This window comes from Lichenostomus cassidix, chromosome 1Aa (genome assembly GCF_008360975.1).
Source record: "Lichenostomus cassidix isolate B80296 chromosome 1Aa, HeHo_3.0, whole genome shotgun sequence".
In the NCBI taxonomy this organism is placed as follows: domain Eukaryota; kingdom Metazoa; phylum Chordata; class Aves; order Passeriformes; family Meliphagidae; genus Lichenostomus; species Lichenostomus cassidix.
In genome coordinates this window covers 20,084,704-20,104,243 of record NC_139480.1, presented here as the reverse complement: position 1 = coordinate 20,104,243, position 19,540 = coordinate 20,084,704, and the positions used below count along the sequence as shown (strand labels likewise).

The 19,540-nt window shown below is 36.2% G+C and overlaps 1 protein-coding gene across 2 annotated transcripts in view; it reads right to left on the bottom strand.

Moving 5' to 3' along the window:
* GRM8 (glutamate metabotropic receptor 8) overlaps positions 1-19,540 on the bottom strand; it is a 305,966-nt gene that overhangs the window by 2,029 nt on the left and 284,397 nt on the right. The window contains exon 9 of one of the 2 annotated variants that reach the window (XM_085041880.1): positions 3,834-4,135. In XM_085041880.1, coding sequence (XP_084898006.1) covers positions 3,839-4,135 — 297 coding nt within the window. In that variant the 3' untranslated portion in view covers positions 3,834-3,838. The remainder of the gene's footprint in view (positions 1-3,833; positions 4,136-19,540) is intronic. The other variant, XM_085041868.1, reaches the window with a different exon arrangement.

The following is a 19,540-nucleotide window of genomic DNA, read 5'->3' as shown; positions in this document are numbered from 1 at the left end:
TCTTCATGCTCACACCTAGATTCAGCCCAACAATCTGATGATTTGGGAAGAACAGACTACAGAAACTGAGAAATGACAGTTTCTGTCTTCTGCATAAAATATTAAACTAAATAATGGATCACTAAAATTGATGCAAATTAATAGTGATTAGTATAAATAACTAAGTTTACTTCTTGATTTTTGTAATGTTTTCTTAGATTTTCTCAGCAATTTGAATCTAATACTGCATTTGCCATTTTTTTAAGACACAACAGAACCAGACCATTTTAATTCACATATTACTATAATTTTTTCCCTAAGAATGTATATATAAGAATAAATAATCAAAAGAAAGCTTCAAATTGCAATATTTCTTACTTTCACTTGCACAGGTAGCTCTAGTACTTTGTGTCTGGAAAAAGCTAATTCATGAAAGGACTGCTTTTGGCACACAAAGCAAGTCTTTCTCATAGTTGATCACAATATTCGAGCACCAACATGGAATAGGTTTATTTGTATGTATTGGGACACTTGAAGCAAATATAGCCTCATTTACATCTTTCAGATCTTTCAGATAGGATGTACTGCTCCCATCTGAACTTTCCCATGCTCCCACAGCTGGATTTCTGAGAAGATTCTATTTTTTCCTTTGGCCTGCTAAGTTCCTACTGAAAATAATGCAGGACTGATGAAATGGCACCAAGTTCTTCAAGCATAGAAGGATTTTTTTTTTCCCAGCTAAGAAAGAACAGATAAATGCACATCTTCAAACTCTGCACACTTGGGAACAAGAGGACAGAAGTATAAGAGCTTACTTTTTTTCCCTTTCCCTGAAAATAGGGCCAGATACACGATCAGGTTAAGCTAGCTTACCACATTATCCCGTATGAACTGAGTTCTGTGACAACTTTACATGTGCATGTTTTTAGCCCACAGCAATGTAACATAATCAGATTTATCACAACTCAGTAAGCTGAATTAAGTGAGGACATTTGCAAGAAGCCCAAAATACAAAAATAGTATTTACTACACCTCAGCTGATGATATCGAGTAATTTGTTAAATTGCTGTAACTTTGTTGTGTATCTAAGAATTAAAGAGTTTTGATAGAATTAATCTAGACTTGATCAAGAAACAAAAATTATCTAGTTGAGTTCTGAGCACTGTTACTTTAAAAAATGATAGCACAGGAATTTAGAGAGTAGTTTGAAATATATTGAAACTAATCTCATCTCCAAACAATGTTTGAGGTTTTTTTTCTTTGATAAATATTGCACATGTCTTTATAGTTCTGGGGAATAAGTCTAGAGTTCATGTTTGGGGACCTGAAAGCTTCAGCAGCTGGCGTCCTTCTCCTTAAGACTTTAGCATTTCACAGTAATAACATGAACCATATTTGGCAAGCCTAGATGGCCAGAAAAAGTAACAGACTTGGCTCAAAATATTTCTGGGAATGAAGACTCTTTTACAGCTTCAGTTACTACTTTGCTGTTGGAATGAGACAAAAAGAAGAAAATAAAAGAGGATCAAAAGTAATTTAGAACTATTGTTATCTCACCTATATTCATTTAATGTACTTGTAATTGCCTTCTGTAAATGCACCTGAATGGTTTTTTTTATCCTGTTTCCTGGAAACTATTTGTTTTCCACTGAATATGGACCTATTTCCACAAATAAACACATGAATGTATTCATGTGGAAGACAATATAGAATAATGTGTGTTATATGGAATAGGACAAACAAGACAGAGCAGAGCTGTCTCTGGATGGGAAGCAAAAGGGATTATGTGACTATCTCATCCTATTTCTCACCTAGTTATGAGTGTTGCTATCATTACTAGTATTTGTGTTAGGTAAATGGTGAGAAGCACTCACTACCCACTTCTGGAGTACTAGGAGTGGATATTTTGCAACCAGTTTCATATACTATCATGGAAAAGGAAGATCTACCTCACATGGAGTCAGTGCAAGAAGAAATTTTCTTGTGTTGACAAGTTGTTACTACTGACCTAGTGAAAAGGACTTATGCTGCATTGTGTACCTATTCATGGGAACCTTCCAAATTTTTGACAATAACTATTTCAGGGAAGAGAGAAACCCATCTTGAGGCCTAGAACTCCCTTACACAGGGAGAGCTTTCTGGAGTGCAAATGACTTGACTGAATTTTTGCCTATGAAGCATTATGATGCCTGGATGAAAGTCTAGCCAGGATGTACTTCTAGTGAGCTTTGAATTATACAGATGTGTTACTCTTAAAATCATGTTTAGAGCACAGTAAATAAGCATTACCCTGCATACACCTACTACTGGAGAAGCAGACTTGCTTCCATTAGCATCTGTTTCCATGAATTATGCATAATCATAGATTAAGGAGTACCAGTCACAGCATTTCTTAATTAGGTACAGTAGATAAACATCAGATACCCAAGACTTTCTTATTAACACTCTTTCTCACCCTACTGTGAAAACCCTACTTTATCCTTTCCTCAGAAGTTTATAATTTTGCATGCTCAGCAAAATCCATCTCTCTTTTTCTTCTGAGTTTTCTTTTGGTGATTTCTGAAGACTTGCAAAATTATTGAGTCTTTGATAATCCTATGCTATTATTTGATCTAAAAGGAATTTCTATTATTTTCTTGTTTTTTCTTTGTTATATGTCACAATCTGAAGCTGTATAAATGCACAGTCACTCCAGCAGTTTTGCACATTTTGAAGGGTCATGAGTTTTTCAAGTGAAACAGTTTGCACTCAGTATCCTCCATGCATCAGCAACTACAGTATGGTAAATATATGGACTACTTTCATGCAGTCTTCAATCTGGCAAATGCTGATAGAGTTCAGTGGGGGGTTGCATTTTTCAGAAATGAGTACAATATTTTAATGCAAAGTTGGCACTGCCTTGTCTCAATGTGCTTAACCAAAATTGTACTATTTAATCACCTGTCAATATCATCAAAAAGTAATAAAATTTAAAAATAAACCATGGCCTTTAAGTAAATTGACTGAAAAACTTAGCTGTCACAGCTGCTGCCCATCTAATGTGACATCTAACTTCTCAATAGAAAACAATTCTCCACTGCTAAGTACTGGGGGTAAGGTTAATGTCTCTGCTCATATTTGATTATTATCGTTATTATGAAGTCCAGTTTATAAGATGGATGATATGTCATGTGGGGTAATGGAAACTATAACCTCTGTTTTCTTCTATACCAGAGCAAGTTAGACATGTAGCAAGATTCAAGAACCTTCCTGACATGGGAAAGAAATTCTTTCCCATTACAAACCTACAATATATCAGAACATGTAATGATTAAGCTTCATGTGAATTATCACAGTTTTGTACCAAGATGAGTAAGACCCCAACAAAAACCTGGATGGGAAGCATTATTCTTGAAAGTGTTAGTCATGAGTTGAGATAAATGAACAATTCAACAAATACTAAGATGGAAACGTAAAAAGCATTATTTTCACTTCCATATATGACTGCAAAATAAAAACAATGTTAGCTGTTTTCATTTTTTCTTTTCAACAGCGTTTGAGTTTTGAATATACAATGATGACCATAAATACACCTCATGAACTGTCAGGACATAGCACAACCGGCACAGCAATGTACAACACATCAAAATAGCACTAACTAAAACAAATAATTGTTAAAAGATGTGGCGTTTCAAAATCTGCTTGTACTTTTTTTTTTTAACTAGCCTCCTGTGAAAATCAATTTCTTTGAAACAACTCTAGCCATTCCTGATTCAGCAGTACATGAATTCTGACACATCTCTGGATTCATGCAGAACAAGCAACAAAAATAATTAAGTTTATTACTAAAAGAAAGTGCATTCTTGTGAACATACATCTATTAAGATGTGCTGCCACTCTTGGCCATGGGAAAGTCTACAGATGACTTACTGTTGGTTTCAAGACTTTCACACAGTTCAGTCTTGACTTCGCCATTTGGTCTGTCGTTTCCTTTCTGTGACAGTTTGCTTTGCATTGTGGCAGCTGTCACCACAGCCTTGAAGCTCCGCTTCCGTTTCTGAACATTCTGCTCTGGATGAAAAATGATAATATAAACCTTGGGCATGTAGAGCATGCCCAGAGACACAGAAGCACTTAAACTCATGGAGATAGTAAGTGTTGTTGTCTGGATGTACATCTGGAGAAGGAAAGAAACAACAACATAAAAATCATTGTTATATTGATTCAATATAAGAAGAAAAACAAAGTATTTATCTTAAAAGCAGTAGATGGAAAGGCAACATAAATCAAAAGGACCCTTAGCTTTGGTTGCTTTTAATTATAGCTGAGTACGGCAGTTGCATGTTATTTGTAACCTTAAGAATAGGCAGTAGAAACAAAATAATATTCATGAAACTTCATTCTCATAGAAGTAACAAAGATGCTGCAGCAAACACATTAAAAAAAAAAAAAAAAACAAACCAAAAACAAGCCCAGTGTGGACAAGGAAACAGGAGTGACAATAGAGTTAGCCTTGTGTCATCTATTTTAACAGACAGAAGCCTCTACACCAATATGCCACATGGTGATTCAACAGTGTGTGCAGCATGGCTCAACTGACAGCAGCATAATGCAGAATCTAATGAATCCTTTTATATACTCTGTGAGTTTCAAGCTTGGAAAAAAAAAATTAGTTTCTCCATAGTGATGCTTGAATATTCCTGAGTGTGCTGGGGGGTTGTTTGTTTGTTTGTTTGTTTTCCATCCTACTTTTGAATCCTAATCACAGTGTTCCATTGGCACACAATAAACTTATTGATATGTCATCGTCCTAACTAAGAAATCAGAAAATTGAGGAACCATGAAATTACATCACAGAAGACCCTAGTTCCCTATAGATACACAGGAAAAATCTGGCATTTCAGAGTGAGCCTGTCTATTTTTTTTATCTCCTACAAAAAGAGGGTAATTTTGGTCTTCCCTAATACCATAAAAGAAAATGACAATGACCACTCCATAAGAACAGCAGACAGAAATTTCTATTTGAAGTATTCTGTTAGTATATTAGAAATACTAATTGCAATTCTGCTCAACAATTATTTTTTCTTAGGAAATTATTTTTATTAGCCATATTATGAAAAAACTATTGCTTTTCAGTTATGTGTTAAGTAGGAAATCTTTCACTAATCCTCATTACACTGAAAAAGATACTGAAGTAAAACATGCTCAGTGCCTTGGCAGATGATTCAGTGATGTTGTCAGGCATGATTTTAAGCACTGGGCAATACTATCACATTAACCTGGAGATAAGGTGGTAATTCTGTCTGCAATGTCAGCTTCAGATCATCATTTTTTATGAAGTGCCCTTGGGTGACTTGGCCCTTGGCAGAAAAGTAGAAATATAATAAACTGTTGTGCACTATTATAGTAGAACATTTTTAATGTTTTTCAGCCTACAAAGTTTTTCCATTAGATACTTTCTCCTTAGAGATCAAAAATAAACTGTGCTCTCTCACTTAAAGTGATTTTAGGTAAGAAAAAAACATGAATTCTGAACCACCTTATAAAGTAACTGTATAATTGTACAGAAATACAAATACTATGCCAAATACAACCATAAAAGGAAGCATAGCCCAATATACTCTTTGTAAAAGGACTAACAATGCTTCAAAATCTGTGAAAATCTGAATCTGCTTTAAGGGACAGCACCAGCCTGAAAAGACAATCAGGACTGTCTTTCTGTTGTGCTGAGGAAAGTTATAGGAGCAACACCTTCCTTCATTTCAATCACACATCAATTCAATGCTTGAGGAAATAATATACTCTTTTCTCACACCAGAGAAATAATTCCATTCCTTTCAATCTTCAAAATGACAGTGGTGTGCCTAAAAGCAGAGCTTGAGCTATATCATGCATGAACATTTCTAATGAAAACATTACATGGTCACATTAATATACAGGTTTTTTGAGACTTCTGTGGAAGGACCTCTGTGCAGATGTATGTTCACATGCAGACAGCACCCAAAATATGTCTGTTTCTCCCTGAACCAAACTGGCTAATCTCAAAACAAACTGGTACAGCTTTTAGGGTTAAACATTGCAAAATTGGTATCCCAAAGGAAAAGTATTTTGCTTTCTAGAGATGGATATATCTCCTAATAGGATTTTCAAAACTGAAATAATTGCAAGTAACACATTTTATAAAATGTACTTTTTATGAAAATTCCATTAAATATGAAAAATTCTTTTTGAAGCCTTACCATTTTTTAAAATTCAAATCATGGCAGTTAAGTGCTTATCTAAGCCTCACCCATGCATTCTGTAACAATGGCTGGCATTTAAATATATTTTTGCGGTTTTATTTCTTATCAAGTACCCAAGTTCTAAGGTTTGTCTTACGGTTCAGTATAAGCAAGACATGATAAAAAGGACTAAGCTCTGAATGTTATAGGATAAAATACATACATCCATTTAATAGTAACATTAACAAATCTGTACATTACTGTAGATCTCAATGATGTCTTTTGCAGTAAGAGGTGCCACAGTGCCAAGATCTTACAAATGCTAGAGGTTTCTCTTAGTATGTCAGTGTCTGCTTGAAGGTTTACATTCAACTAAGATTCACAAGTGAAACTCTAAATCTCATCATACATACACTGAAATTATAAGAGCCCGTGGATTTCAGCACAGGTATTTTTCAAGAGACAGGTCATTACATTTAATTTATTTTCTGTGAATTTAATTGATGACCAGCACAACAGCCTATTTTAAAAAATCCAATTCACAGTTAGTTTCATGTTGCTGATTACAGTCCATATGCAATGAGGTTTATTTCTAATGATTGCTGTGTTTTTGAACCAGCCACTATAATTATTGAAATATTAACACTAGGGCAAGCTGGGAGTTTTCTGACAGGACAGTTTTCAAATAGTGAATATAGTTTTTAAAGGGCTTCAGGCCTAGGGATCCTGTTTTTCATGGATCACCCTTACTACTTATTCTTTAATGAAGCCAGTGAGAAAGAAGGGCTTCAAGACGCTTGCTAGACCTTGGCAGAAAGGCTGTGAACATTAACACACTGAAGACATTTGAACATTTGCACATTGTGTGTGTGCATACATCAGTCTGACCTCATAGACTAACGCAATTGCATGCTCAGCTGGATGCTAGTGGTCTGTGATAGGCTGAGTCTGATTCCTTTCCCTACTGTAATCATGGAATAGTTTGGGTTGGAATGACTTTTAAAGGTCCTCCAGTTCAGCCCCACTGCAGTGAGCAGGGACATCTTCAACTAGATCAGGTTGCTCAGAGCACCAGACAACCTGGCCTTGAATGTCTCCAGGCATGGGGCATTCATCACCTTGCTGGCTACACTGCTCCAGTGCTTCACCACCTCATCATGAAAAATCCCTAATGCTTAAAGAGGGTTGATTCTTGTCTGAATCAACCCTCTTTAATTTAAAAACATTATCTCTTGTCCTATCACAACAAGCTCTCCTACTTTTTTAAGTGGACATTTGCAGGCTGAGAGTCTGTTTATAGGACAGGAACATCTCTTGCATTTAATCTTTTCTGTCTTTGGAATCCCCAGTCTTGCAGCCCAATGAGGCACAAGTCTAGCAAAGAGGATACCACACACTTACTTTGACTTTTGTCTGACTCTTATCTTGTTTTATGCCTGACAAGAGGACAATGATGTTTTATGGCTGTGCATTCTGAGTGCTTTTATTATTCTGGGAACATAACTACCTGTAACTTTTACAGAATTAGCTGCTCTAAAAATCAAGGAGCAACAAAAGTAGTTCAGTTTAATAAGATATGAGGTCTGAAAAATTTTTCATGTGTCTCACAGTGGTAACCCACTCAAAGTTACAGGAGAATAAAGGTCCCTTTTCACAATGATTCAGTTACACAGAAATGAATTTCAGCACTCCTCACACTAAAACCCCTTCTGAACTACAAACTTTTTGCCCTATAATGTCTTTCACAAATGTGAAACAAGACTGCTATCTATATCTATTCTCCTTGTTCTTGACAGTCACAGGATATGTCAGAAAAATAAATCATGGTAGCACAAGAAAAAAACGTTAAAATATTGGAAAAACTTGAGGCCTAAATACAGTCCTGTCTCCACACTCCATCCCAACCTCACCCCAGAACAGATACAAAACTTCTTATGTACAATTTTAACCTCCACAATCGACAAAGGATTCCTCACAATAGCCTGTCTCTCATGTAAAAGATTTATATCCCCACATGATCTCTATCTCACAGGTGACCTGGACCCTTTCGTCATCAGAAGGATCCTACAAGCTTGTTAGTAGAGCCTTCAAATTATCCTAACTCAGCAGCTAAAATAGGTAATGGCCATTGATTCTAGGACTGTGTATCTCATTCTTTCTACTTTGAAACTTAAAATGTTGCATAATAAATATTGGGGCAATGAAAGATGCTGTTTTAGTAAAACACAAGATGCTCTGATGAGTTCTCCAGTTTGAAAGTACTTGAAACTGAATTGCCTACTTGGTAACCTGAAAAATTTCTACCCATCAAAGCAGGTGTGTGAACTAAATTTTTCCCAGTGTAGGTAGCTGAATGACTGCCTCTCAGATAGGCTTCACTGCGTGGAAATAAAATATCCCCATGTCGCCAGTAGTGTCCCATTAGTTTGGTGCTTGCTGAGACAAAGCTCAACACAAAGAAACTACTTTCACTAGTGGAAAAAAATAGTGGTAATGGCACAGTCTTGTCCAGATCACTTCCTTGTTTTGAGCCCTCCCCTATTTTCACACATAAGATAATATTCATGCTGTCTCCAGAACTGTGGATTTTTTTATGCTATTTACTTTTCTTTGCACTCTGTTTTGATGAGTTAAATAGATGGTACCTCTCACCCAGTCTGTTCCCTAATCTGGTTTTAATAGTATAGCCTGGAAAGGCAGGACATAGGGCTATTGTGACATCTTGAGTAAACTGAATTTGTTTTCCACTTTGGCACAAGCTCTCTAACTCCTGGTAGTTGTAACACAGATGAAAAAGTCCAGCAGTGAGTGAAGTGCTAAACCACAGAGGGAAGTCTTGGAACATCTCAAACTATGAGTGTGCCTAGCACAGCCTCAACTCAGCTACTTGCAGTCTAAAGAGAAGTGGATGTTTGAAAAGACACAGCTGGTCTAATGACGCTTATTGGCTAATTCTACACAATTTCCCCTTTAGAACCATCTTTCTCCACAGGATAGAGCAATAGCTTTGGTATCAAACCCTGGAGTTGGAACCATCCTGCTGAGACAGATAAACACAGACAGGCACTTTTGAACATGTCCCACATTGCTAGTAACAGAGCAGAAGATTGAATTATGATTTAATTTTTCTCTTATCCTTGTTATCAAATTCTTTATGTCTCTTATGTGAATCTTCTCAGCTGCTTCAGCCAGTTTCATATTATAAGGCCAGAACTGCAGCAAGCTTCGTTTCCCAATAGGTGTTTTTGATCTCATTCCCTCCTTCCACTCTTCCGTTCATTCTCAGCTGCTAGAAGCCTTTACCAGATCATTTCTATCCAGGAGATAAATGATACATCATAAAATGAAGATACATATCATCTATCTACAGGCATCCCTCAGATTGGGAAAGACAGCAAAATGGGCCCTCTTTCTTTTTGGTGGAGACAGCATGACTCAGGAAAACACTGAAAACATTCATATTCTCAGGAAAACACTGAAAGCATTCATAGCCATCCTCCCTGTGCACCAGAATGTAGAAGATTTAGAAAAAAGACAGTCCCTTTCTTCTTTTAAAGTAATGCAGATGACATACACTGACATACACTCCTTTTGTGTGTGTTGCTGCTTGCTGACAAAAATTATGTTTCACAGCACGTTCACAAATTAGAAAGAAATGCCATGCAATGAATTCCACAGCAAAACTCAACTCTGAAAAACTAGATACAGGCAAATATATATGAAATACATTTGAAACCAAGAGAATATAAACAGGGAGGTAAAATTGCCAAGCTGCCAATAAATAACCAAAGGATTCATGCTTCTCTGCAGAACCCCATAAGCTTACACCTATAGATTTTTATTGCTTTCAGTGTAAAACAAACTTTTATATCTTGACCTGGGGAAAAAAAAATTTTTGAAGAAAAACATTACAGATTCAAGTCAGTCATTATGTTGCTCATATAACGAGATCGTTTTCCAGGTGCAAAAGAAACTTCACTGAATTGAGTCTTCTTCAAACATTTGTTCAGTTAGAAAACATGGGAAGCTATGTTATACATACATGTTTCAGCCTTTTAAAAACATTCCTTGCCAAACTAGCAATTAAAATGAGGCTTAAAGAAGAAAAGTGAAAACCTTCTTACAAACATGAGAGTACAATATTCATTAGATTGTTATCACAAACAGTAAATGTAGGCTATAACTCTTCACACAGCAGAGAAAAAACAAATCCTTACATAACAAATAACTTTTTTTATATATTTTCTTCTGCTTTCAAAAGCTTATGAGAAAAGAAAGACTAATAACTGATTTCAAATTAAATGTGTGCCACATTAAAAAAGTATGAACTTCCATTAAAGCTTGGATGTGAGAGGAGGTATAAAAGCTGGGAGTCTTAGTGGAACATGTTGCATTTCAGAAACTGAATTATGGTAACTATTTCACTTCAGATTTTCCACTTAAGTCTAATTTTGACCTTACCTGCAATATTTATAAGTATTCCCTTTCCACCCATAATTTATTTTATTCAAAGAAAAGAATGGCTTTACTATGTCTTTTTTTTAGCACTGCATTTATTATTTTAAGGTAAACAGATACAGAGAACTGAAAGCTGTGAACTGCAAAGTTTGCATTGCATAGATTTCCCTCCAAAGTGTTATTTCACTAAAGCTAACCTTACTTCACCCAAAAAATGCACAGGGATTTCTCAATACTTGATTTTACCACAGAAGTAGAGTAGGAAAGCTGTGTCCCAAAGGATCCAATGAGATTTTTTTTGTGGCCTTTCAATATATAAAGGTGAGGGGCAGGGGGGGTGATTGTAGGAGAGACAGAGAGAGACTTTACCAAGGCCTGTAGTGACAGGACAAGGGACACAGTCTTATCCTGAAAGAAGGTAGATTTAGGCTGAACAGAAGGAAGAACTCTTTTGCAGTGAGAGTGAGACACTGGCGCAGGTTGCCCAGAGAAGCTGTGACTGTCCCATCCCTGGAAGTGTTCAAAACCAGGCTGGATGGAACCCTGAGCAGCATGACCTAGTGAAATGTGTCCCTGCCCATGGCACAGGGCTTGGAACCAGATGCTCTTTAAAGGTGCCTTCCAACCTAAACCTTTCTATGATTCCATGATTCATAGCAACATGGTACTTTCCTAACATGGGAAACAATAATGCCAGTTGTCATTTCTAATGGTGAAAGTAACCTCTTACCATAACATTCTAGAAAAACAGATTTTTTTAATTGGTTTAAATCCTTTTTATTTTCTGTTCTTCCCTTTGTTTGTTTCAATGTGCCAGTTTCAGATGCTTTAGCTACTTCAGAATTGCTAATTTCAAAAGTTTTCTGTTAATGTGTAACCGCTGTAGACAGTTTTACAGATAACATCCCAGAACACTGTCTTCAGAAATTATGCTGGTTTTTGGTAAAAGTTGAAGATTAGACATACAAGTGTTGCATTATCAAATATTCTCATTGGAAATGATCAACGTTTTTGAAGGGAAAGAAACTCTCAGCTTTACTTCATCTACAACACTCTTACAATGCTTTATATTAAACTGGTAATAAACTAAGGTCTGATTCTTCACTGTGGTACATCCTTAGGATACACATATCGTGGAAAATACTAAGTACTGCTTTGCAGACTTTCAAATTTAAAGTATCAGTATGTAAATTGATTTTTTTTTCTCCTAAGTTCTCTTAATATAGTTCATTTTTCTTCCCATATATCGCATTATCATATCACTTACACATACCGCAGCACACAATTTATTGCAGTATTATGGTTTTTAAAGTCCATGTGACCCATATCTTTCATCAACCTTGCTACAAACAGAGACACAGTTTTCAGTAATTGACCAAAGATTAATCTCTATTATGTCTGTTGCAATGTGTATGTCAGTCCTCATACTCAGGAATACTGACCTCCAAAAGATCAAAAGATCACATAGCAATTTGGTACTGACGTTTTATAAAGCTAAGCCAAAACACCTCCAAATACAAGTAAAAAACCCCCATAAAAACATATTGAAAAAAGACTATGCTGCATGGAATAACTGAGGAAGGAGATTAATTAAAAGTAATGCTTATTTACACATTAACTGAATCTTCGACATAATGTACAAGTAGGATTATTATGGTATCTTGTGTTACACTTAAGATCCTCTTATTGACAAAATGCTAAGCAAAGACTTTATTATTTGTCTAATTAAAATCTTAACAGCCTATTCAAAACCATAGCAAATCTTATTATTAATCCAGTTACAATTATACTAGCTTTTACTTTTCAACTTATTCAATTATTACAGAAAAATCTCATTAATAATGTAGCTAAATCTTTATACACATAAATTTTGGAGTATCAATCCCATTTCTCCAGGGATGGACACCCTGTCCCTGCTCCCCCTAAAGCCAACAGATCCAGCCCTCTGCAAGATAAACAGAAGGAAGGAGAAATTATGTTAAAAAGCAAGTGTCCCAGGTCCTTGATGTTGATGTCTGGTGTTCCTTCCCCCTTAGTCTTGGACCTGGCAGAGGTTGTATTTACACATTTTCCTTATTTCCTCCTTTTTAAAGTGAATTCTCCTCTGTGCTCAGTCTATCTCCACCCATTCACTGCGTATTGATTGAAATTATGTCCCAGTTACTTTGTTACTGAGTGGTCTCACAGGTTTGTTAGATCTTTACCATGTCCAGTATTCAGAGAGATAAACTGAAACAAGTTAGGCAGTATTTTCCCCATTGCTGGACAATTGTTATCACAGCCATCACAAGCTCAGGATATAAAACAAAATATATTCCAAAAGCCCACATTGACAGGTCAACACAAAGTCTGCAGACTTTTTCTAGTAACAACACCACCCCCCCATCCCCCAATATTGCATTTACTGAGCAATAGTTGGGTACTCTGTAAAACCTTATTTCCAATTTTATTTGATAAAAAATACTCCTTTATTGTAAGATTTCCAAAGAGCCATCAAATTGCTTTCATATTACTTTCAAATACGCCAAAATTAAAATTCTCTTTTGTCAAATACATTCTAACTAGAACAACCTATCTAGATAAGATGCAGCAGAATTTATGGAATAACTTTGGTTTTGCACTTTTATCACTTAAAAGAAAATTTATTTTATGTAAGTGGTTTACTATTAATTAGATTTTCAGGTATCTACTTTGAATGAAGACTGAATTTACCCTAAAGTGAAATGAACTAGCAAATGTGGCAGGTGGACTATTCAAAATAAATTCATGTCAATTGAAATATTTTCAATTTTAATCCCTTTGAAAATATGGGAGCTGCATTTTGAAGCACTTAATACCCAAGAACCCAGTTTGCAACCCCAAAATTATCATTTTCATATGCATAATTGTCTAGTGATGAAAAAGGGAAAGCAAGAAAACTGCCTTTTAGTGAAATAAGAAAAGATGTTGCCAATAAAAATGTATGGTCCAAATTTAATTCAAACATCAGGATTAAAATAAAAACTAAATGTTCTGCTGTAACACAAATGCTATTGATATTGACTGACAAATTCTTATAACTAGAAAATATCACTGAGTAGAAACTTTTTAAGTAGAAACTTTTTTTTCAGGTTTGAAATACATAGAGTATTACAATTCTGTCTTTTTTAAATTCCCAATGCTTACTGAAGATCTATTGCATATGTTCATAAAGCATGGAAAAAGGTTAATCCTAAGTGATGGTTTATTACGCTATTAACTACATTTAGTTTCTTTTTTTTGGAAGTATTTTAAATAAATATGCATAATACCTGAGCTAAAGAGATAACTGTTGCCTAGAAATACTGTAAAACAGCCTCTAACTCTATAATAATTAACTTGCTACTAGGTTTGGTTTTAAAATGTGTTTGCTTATTTAGCACACATAGTTTAAGTGTCAGAGTTTAAGTACCTGATAGAGACAAATATTAAGTGAAGTACACTTGTTCAGAAGATAATTTTATTTAGCATCTTCAAGCAGGGCATAATTAAGTTACTCTGTCATACAAAATGATGGAGGCTTAAATAAGTAACAGCTGGTTACCCCAATGGCTGTACTACTGAAGGGCAGCCTTTGGCAGGAAAAGCTGTGCAAACACAATCAATACATTATGCTAATGGGAACAATGTAATGAGCAAGGAAGCAGCTAAAATGGAATGACAAAAAGAAAAACAAACAATCAAACATGTCCCTGCAGCCCTTAGCAAGCATTTCAATTGCAATTTGTGAACAGAAATCTTACAACGGCTGTACTCAAGCACTAGTCTTATCTAGAAAGGTTTGCTGTGTTCATTCTTTATGTCAGAATAAATTTAATGGCAGACAGATGAATCCACTGATAGCTGCTTCCTTGGATTCAATGAATTTATAACGTATTACTCCAAGTGGTGAATTGATCAAAACTTACAAACTAATAAAAATAATTTTTCATTAATTTTCTGATATTTTTAGCAAAAATAAATTACTAAGATGCAGCATAAATTAGACTTTAAAATCCACACATTATAAAACTGTGTTCTCCCTGCTGCTACTAATCTCTAAAGGTCTCACTTGAGTGTTTACTTGCCTTGGTGTCATTCTGATTTATTTTGTTCCATAATTGATTGTGACATTGCTCCAGTAGAGATTTTCTGTTAGATTTATTCACTGCAGAAGACCATTGTGAATTCCCTAACTCACTCTGGAGCAGGGAAAAACACCCACTAACCTGAACTGCATTTCGGAAGCAGGAACCAGGCTCTTAGCTTCAGTGCAGAGGGTAGGTATGTTGCATGCTAAACATGACACGTTCTGTGCTACAACTAACCCACAGACCTTTCAAAGTCCACTGCAAAAGACTTTCAAAATAAGTGTTTTCAAATCAGACTTTTGAATGAATGAACCTATGGTGCATGCTAAACATGTTCTGTGCTGCTCTGATAAGCTTTAAATTTCTTCATGTGCCTGGAGGATTCTCAAGGCAAAGCAGGACTGTGCTGACTCCCACAGAAATGTGCAATATGATCTTAGGGGGCCATCTCTGTGCTATCTCGTGAGAGCTACAAGGTAGAGCAGTGATACCTTCCCCCTCCACCCCTCTCCCCTGCCCATGCAAACCATCCTTCTTTCACCTTCTTTTTGCTATTTCTATGTTCAGGGTAAATTGAATATCGGGGGTTTGGTTTGTTGTTTTGTTTTTGGTTTTTTTTCAATTTAACTGCAACCTTCTCTGGTAACATTTCAATTAGTTTATCCTGGATAATAATACAGTGAATACAGTGTAGTACTTCCACAATTCTTATGTGTTATTACTGGTTATTTATGCATTTGAACCCTCAGCAGCTACAATGTCAGTTACCTGTTACACTAGGTAATACTGCATCTTAACTAGATTCAGCATTAGAATATCTCTGATGTCAGCATCCAACATTTGCTTTTCCTCTGTCATTCCTACCTGTCAAGAATATTAATCCTGAAATAAAAACCCTAACATTTTAACTTTTCTGGGAGTAATGCCAAAAGATAGAAACTTATGTGTATAAGGTATGCAGCAGTAGATGTGTATAAATTGCACTGCAGAAGCAACAACATGGTGGGCATGTGACTGATTCAAAGCTGACCCTTGTACACTTTGGCTGTAGTATACTTGGGAACTATCAGTGACTCAAACATTCACATTACTCTTGAATCATACAAGGTGAGTCTGCCCCACTGGGATGTTCAGGCATCCATCTATTCTTGCTATGGTAACACTCTGTAGAGAAGATAAACTAGTGCATTTCCCTTTAGAGATCTGAGATACTTCCTGTATAGTCACTGTTATAATCTGCCACAAGACTAGGAGAGACTTGTTGTCAGCCTGAAAAGATATTGTCTACAAGGGCAGAACAGGCCTAGATTCAAGCAGAATGTGAAGTATAGCTACCAAGAGATTTCAGTTTCCTGCTGCTCAAATTTGAACTCTAAACTTGGGAACATGTTGGCCTGAACCATGAAAAGGTGATGTAAAATCATCTCTTAGGTTTTTAACAGCTGCAATACTCTGATCTATTGTGTTATATGATGGTGTCAGCATTACTGCTGAGAGCAAAATGGCTCATCCCTTGTGTAAGGCTTCTCAGCGCTAAAAAGAGGTTTTGTACCAGATCAAGACCTGTTTTTTTCCTCAAGCTGAAAATCTGTAAAAACTTCCAAAAATCCAAACCAGTTTAACTGAATAATTTGATTGCATTCTCTCCAAAAAGACTTTGTTTCATTTATAAGTATAGTTAGTTCAGGGTAGAAGGGATCTCTGGTCTCTATTCCAACATTCTCCTCAAAGCAGGGGCAGCTGTGCAGTCAGACCTGGTGTCTCAGGTCTATGCAGTCAGGTCTTTCAAACCCCAAGGATGACGAGAGGCTGCACAGCCTCTCTAGACAGCCTCTTGAAGTTCACTGCCTTCAGAGGGAAAAACATTTTTCCTTTTACTCAGACTAAATTACTTTTGTTTCAATTTATGTCCATAGATTCCTGCTCTCCTACCAACCCCACTGTGAAGAGACTGGCTCCATTCTCTCAGTGACCGAGATATAGGCTCAGAGTGCTGCTGCTCAGTCTGTCCAAAGCTGTCTCTGCTTCAGGCTGAACAAGCCCACCTTTATCAGTCTCTCCTCACAGAGCAAGTGCTCCAGCCACCAACCATCATGATGGTCCTCATGCTGAACTTTCTCCAGTCTGTTGCTGTGTCTTGGGAGGTATGGGAGGTCAGTATTTCACATCTCCTAATGAGAACCAGGTAGAGAGGGGTAATCCTTTCTCTCAATTTACATATCTGCTTCTGTTAACAGAGCCTAGGAGGCTGATGGCCTTGTTTGTGGCCATGGCTGTTAATTCATGCTGTTTGATGTCTGTGAGGCCTTCATGGCCCTTTCTTCCCAGTCAGTCAGTTTTCACCCTGTACCATTGCAAGGTCTCAAGCTTTTCATATGCTAAACTCTGCATCATGCCTTGTTAATTTTATGTGGTTTCCTGTTGGTTCATTCCTCCATCCAGTCTAGGTGTCCTTGTATGACAACCCTTTTCCTTAGGAAATCAGCAATTATACCCCAGTTTGTTACCATCTACTATTTGGTCATTGATAAAGGTGTTAAACAGGTCCCAGAAGAGACCTCCTGTGGCCTTCAAGTGAAGTATGACACAGATCCATGGCTCTCCAGTCCCTATCATCCAAACTGACTCTTACTCATCTGATGTACACCCACTGAAACATCCTAAACTTAGGTACTAAAATATCACAGGACACAGTGTCAAAAGTCTTGCTAAAATCAAGGTAAATGACATCTCCAGCTTTCCCCTCACCCACAAACCCAGATGTCCCATTGAAGAAGGTAATCAGGTTGGTTAGGTATGTTGACTATTTCCAATAACTTTCTTCTCCTTCATGTGACCAGAAATATGTTCAAAGAGGGCTTGCTCAATGACTTCTCCAGGGACCAAAGACAAAATTACTTGCTTATATACCTTAATGTTTTTAGCTTTTAAAAGTGTTCTAAAATTATGTACCTCCTAGTTACTTATCTGAAAATGGGGAAAGAAAAGGTGTCACCACAAACCAGATAATAGTAGTAGTTATAATTAGGAGGTGTTGCTTCACAAGTCTTATAATAGTAGTAATAGTAATTAAGACATGTTACTGAATTGTCTGTAATAAAAATTTGAGTGGTGTTACTGAACAATCTAATTACTTTATTAATACTTTTCTTTCTCTCTCTCTGTGGTATATGCTTGACATTTTGACCTTCCTTGTTCTGTCTTCTTAAACAAATAAAGAAGATTGAGATAAGGACCATATTTTAATTGGCTTTAATTTCATTCAATTTGCTAATTATGGACATTTAGGTAACCCAAATAATAATTGTCTCAATAACAAATTACCATTCAAAATGAGACAATGAAATATGGTGAAACTTGTGTAATGTACATAGGATGCTGATCAGTTTGATTAATAATCTGTATTTTTATAGTATATGTTACTTGAATACTTCACATAAATTGTTTCTAGTCCTCAAAGAATTTTATAAATGTTACTTATTAATGTAAATTAAAGCCTTTTCTTCAGTACTGTATATCCATTGCTCAAAGCCAACTCAGAATTCAACAGATTGTATGCTTTAAGATGTTGCCAATGTTTCACACAGAAAATCCCTTTGGTTTATATTCCTATATATTCAGATTGTTGTTGCACAGCTGCTGTAATGATTAAATAGGACATTCCATCTCTGGAGGAAAACCAACTCAATTAAGTGAAAGAACTAAAAGGTAGTTCTCCTTCCTCTTCCTTAAAATAAATTTTAAAAGGCACTTCTGTTTTTTCTACTTTAAAACTATAATTAATATCTGTCCTTGTAGAACAAAATTACAAAGAGCAGTTGCATGTGAAATGGAACATGACCATGCAATTGCCAGTCACTAAATACTGACTGCCTGTCATTAAAGAAAGAAAAGAACCATCACTAGAGTTGTTAGGTTCCAATGCATATAAATAGAGGGACCAAAACTATTTTTTCTTTTAAACTAATGAGATGATCAATTTACTTTCAGTGAACCTGATTCAATGGGGTGTAATACAGCCTGCAACCCGCAAACTGGTGGCCAGACAAAAAAGCCAAACTTGTTGGTTCCCTCAACTTCTTTTTTGGACTATTCTGATTTTAAAACTTTATCTTGCCAGATCACCCATTTTTCAATGCAAAATTCAATGCTTGTCTAAACTAAAAAGCCTCTGCTACTAGCCTATCTGCTGGGGCTGTGCTGTCAAATCCCCTCAGTGCATGCCAAAAAGAGATACTCTCCTGCCAGCACAGTTACATCACCTCACTGAACGACAGATGCAAAACTAACATTAGCTTTCCTGTTTTGGCATAACCACACATTGGGATTTTGCCAGTGTAACTATATTAGTCAGGTTTGGTATGTGAGTGTGGGTTGGGTAATTTTATTTTCTGCTCTCCAGATCTGTTGGCAAGTCTTTGTAGACAGGGCCTAAGAATGCTACTATTAATGATCAAAATGGCAGCTGACAACAACTTCCATCTATAATAAATTTAATTTACTAAAATGTACTGGAAGATTTTAAAAAGTACTCTTAAGGACCACAGACTTCTGTTTGATCAAAAACAAACTGCTCACTGGAAATGTTTCCTCTACCTGTTTGATGAGAAACTCCATGGTCTTTATCTAAAGATTTTCCTGTATTGGACTATTCACAAATTTATTCTGCAGTGGAAGGATAATATCCTATAATATCTTGTCAGGTGTAGTTCACACCACAGCTTGTTTCTCTCTTCTTTAGCTGTCAGTTTAGGAGCTCTACTTCTACATAAAAGTTGGCTGAAATAGGGTGTGAAGACTTTTTTTCCTTTTCCT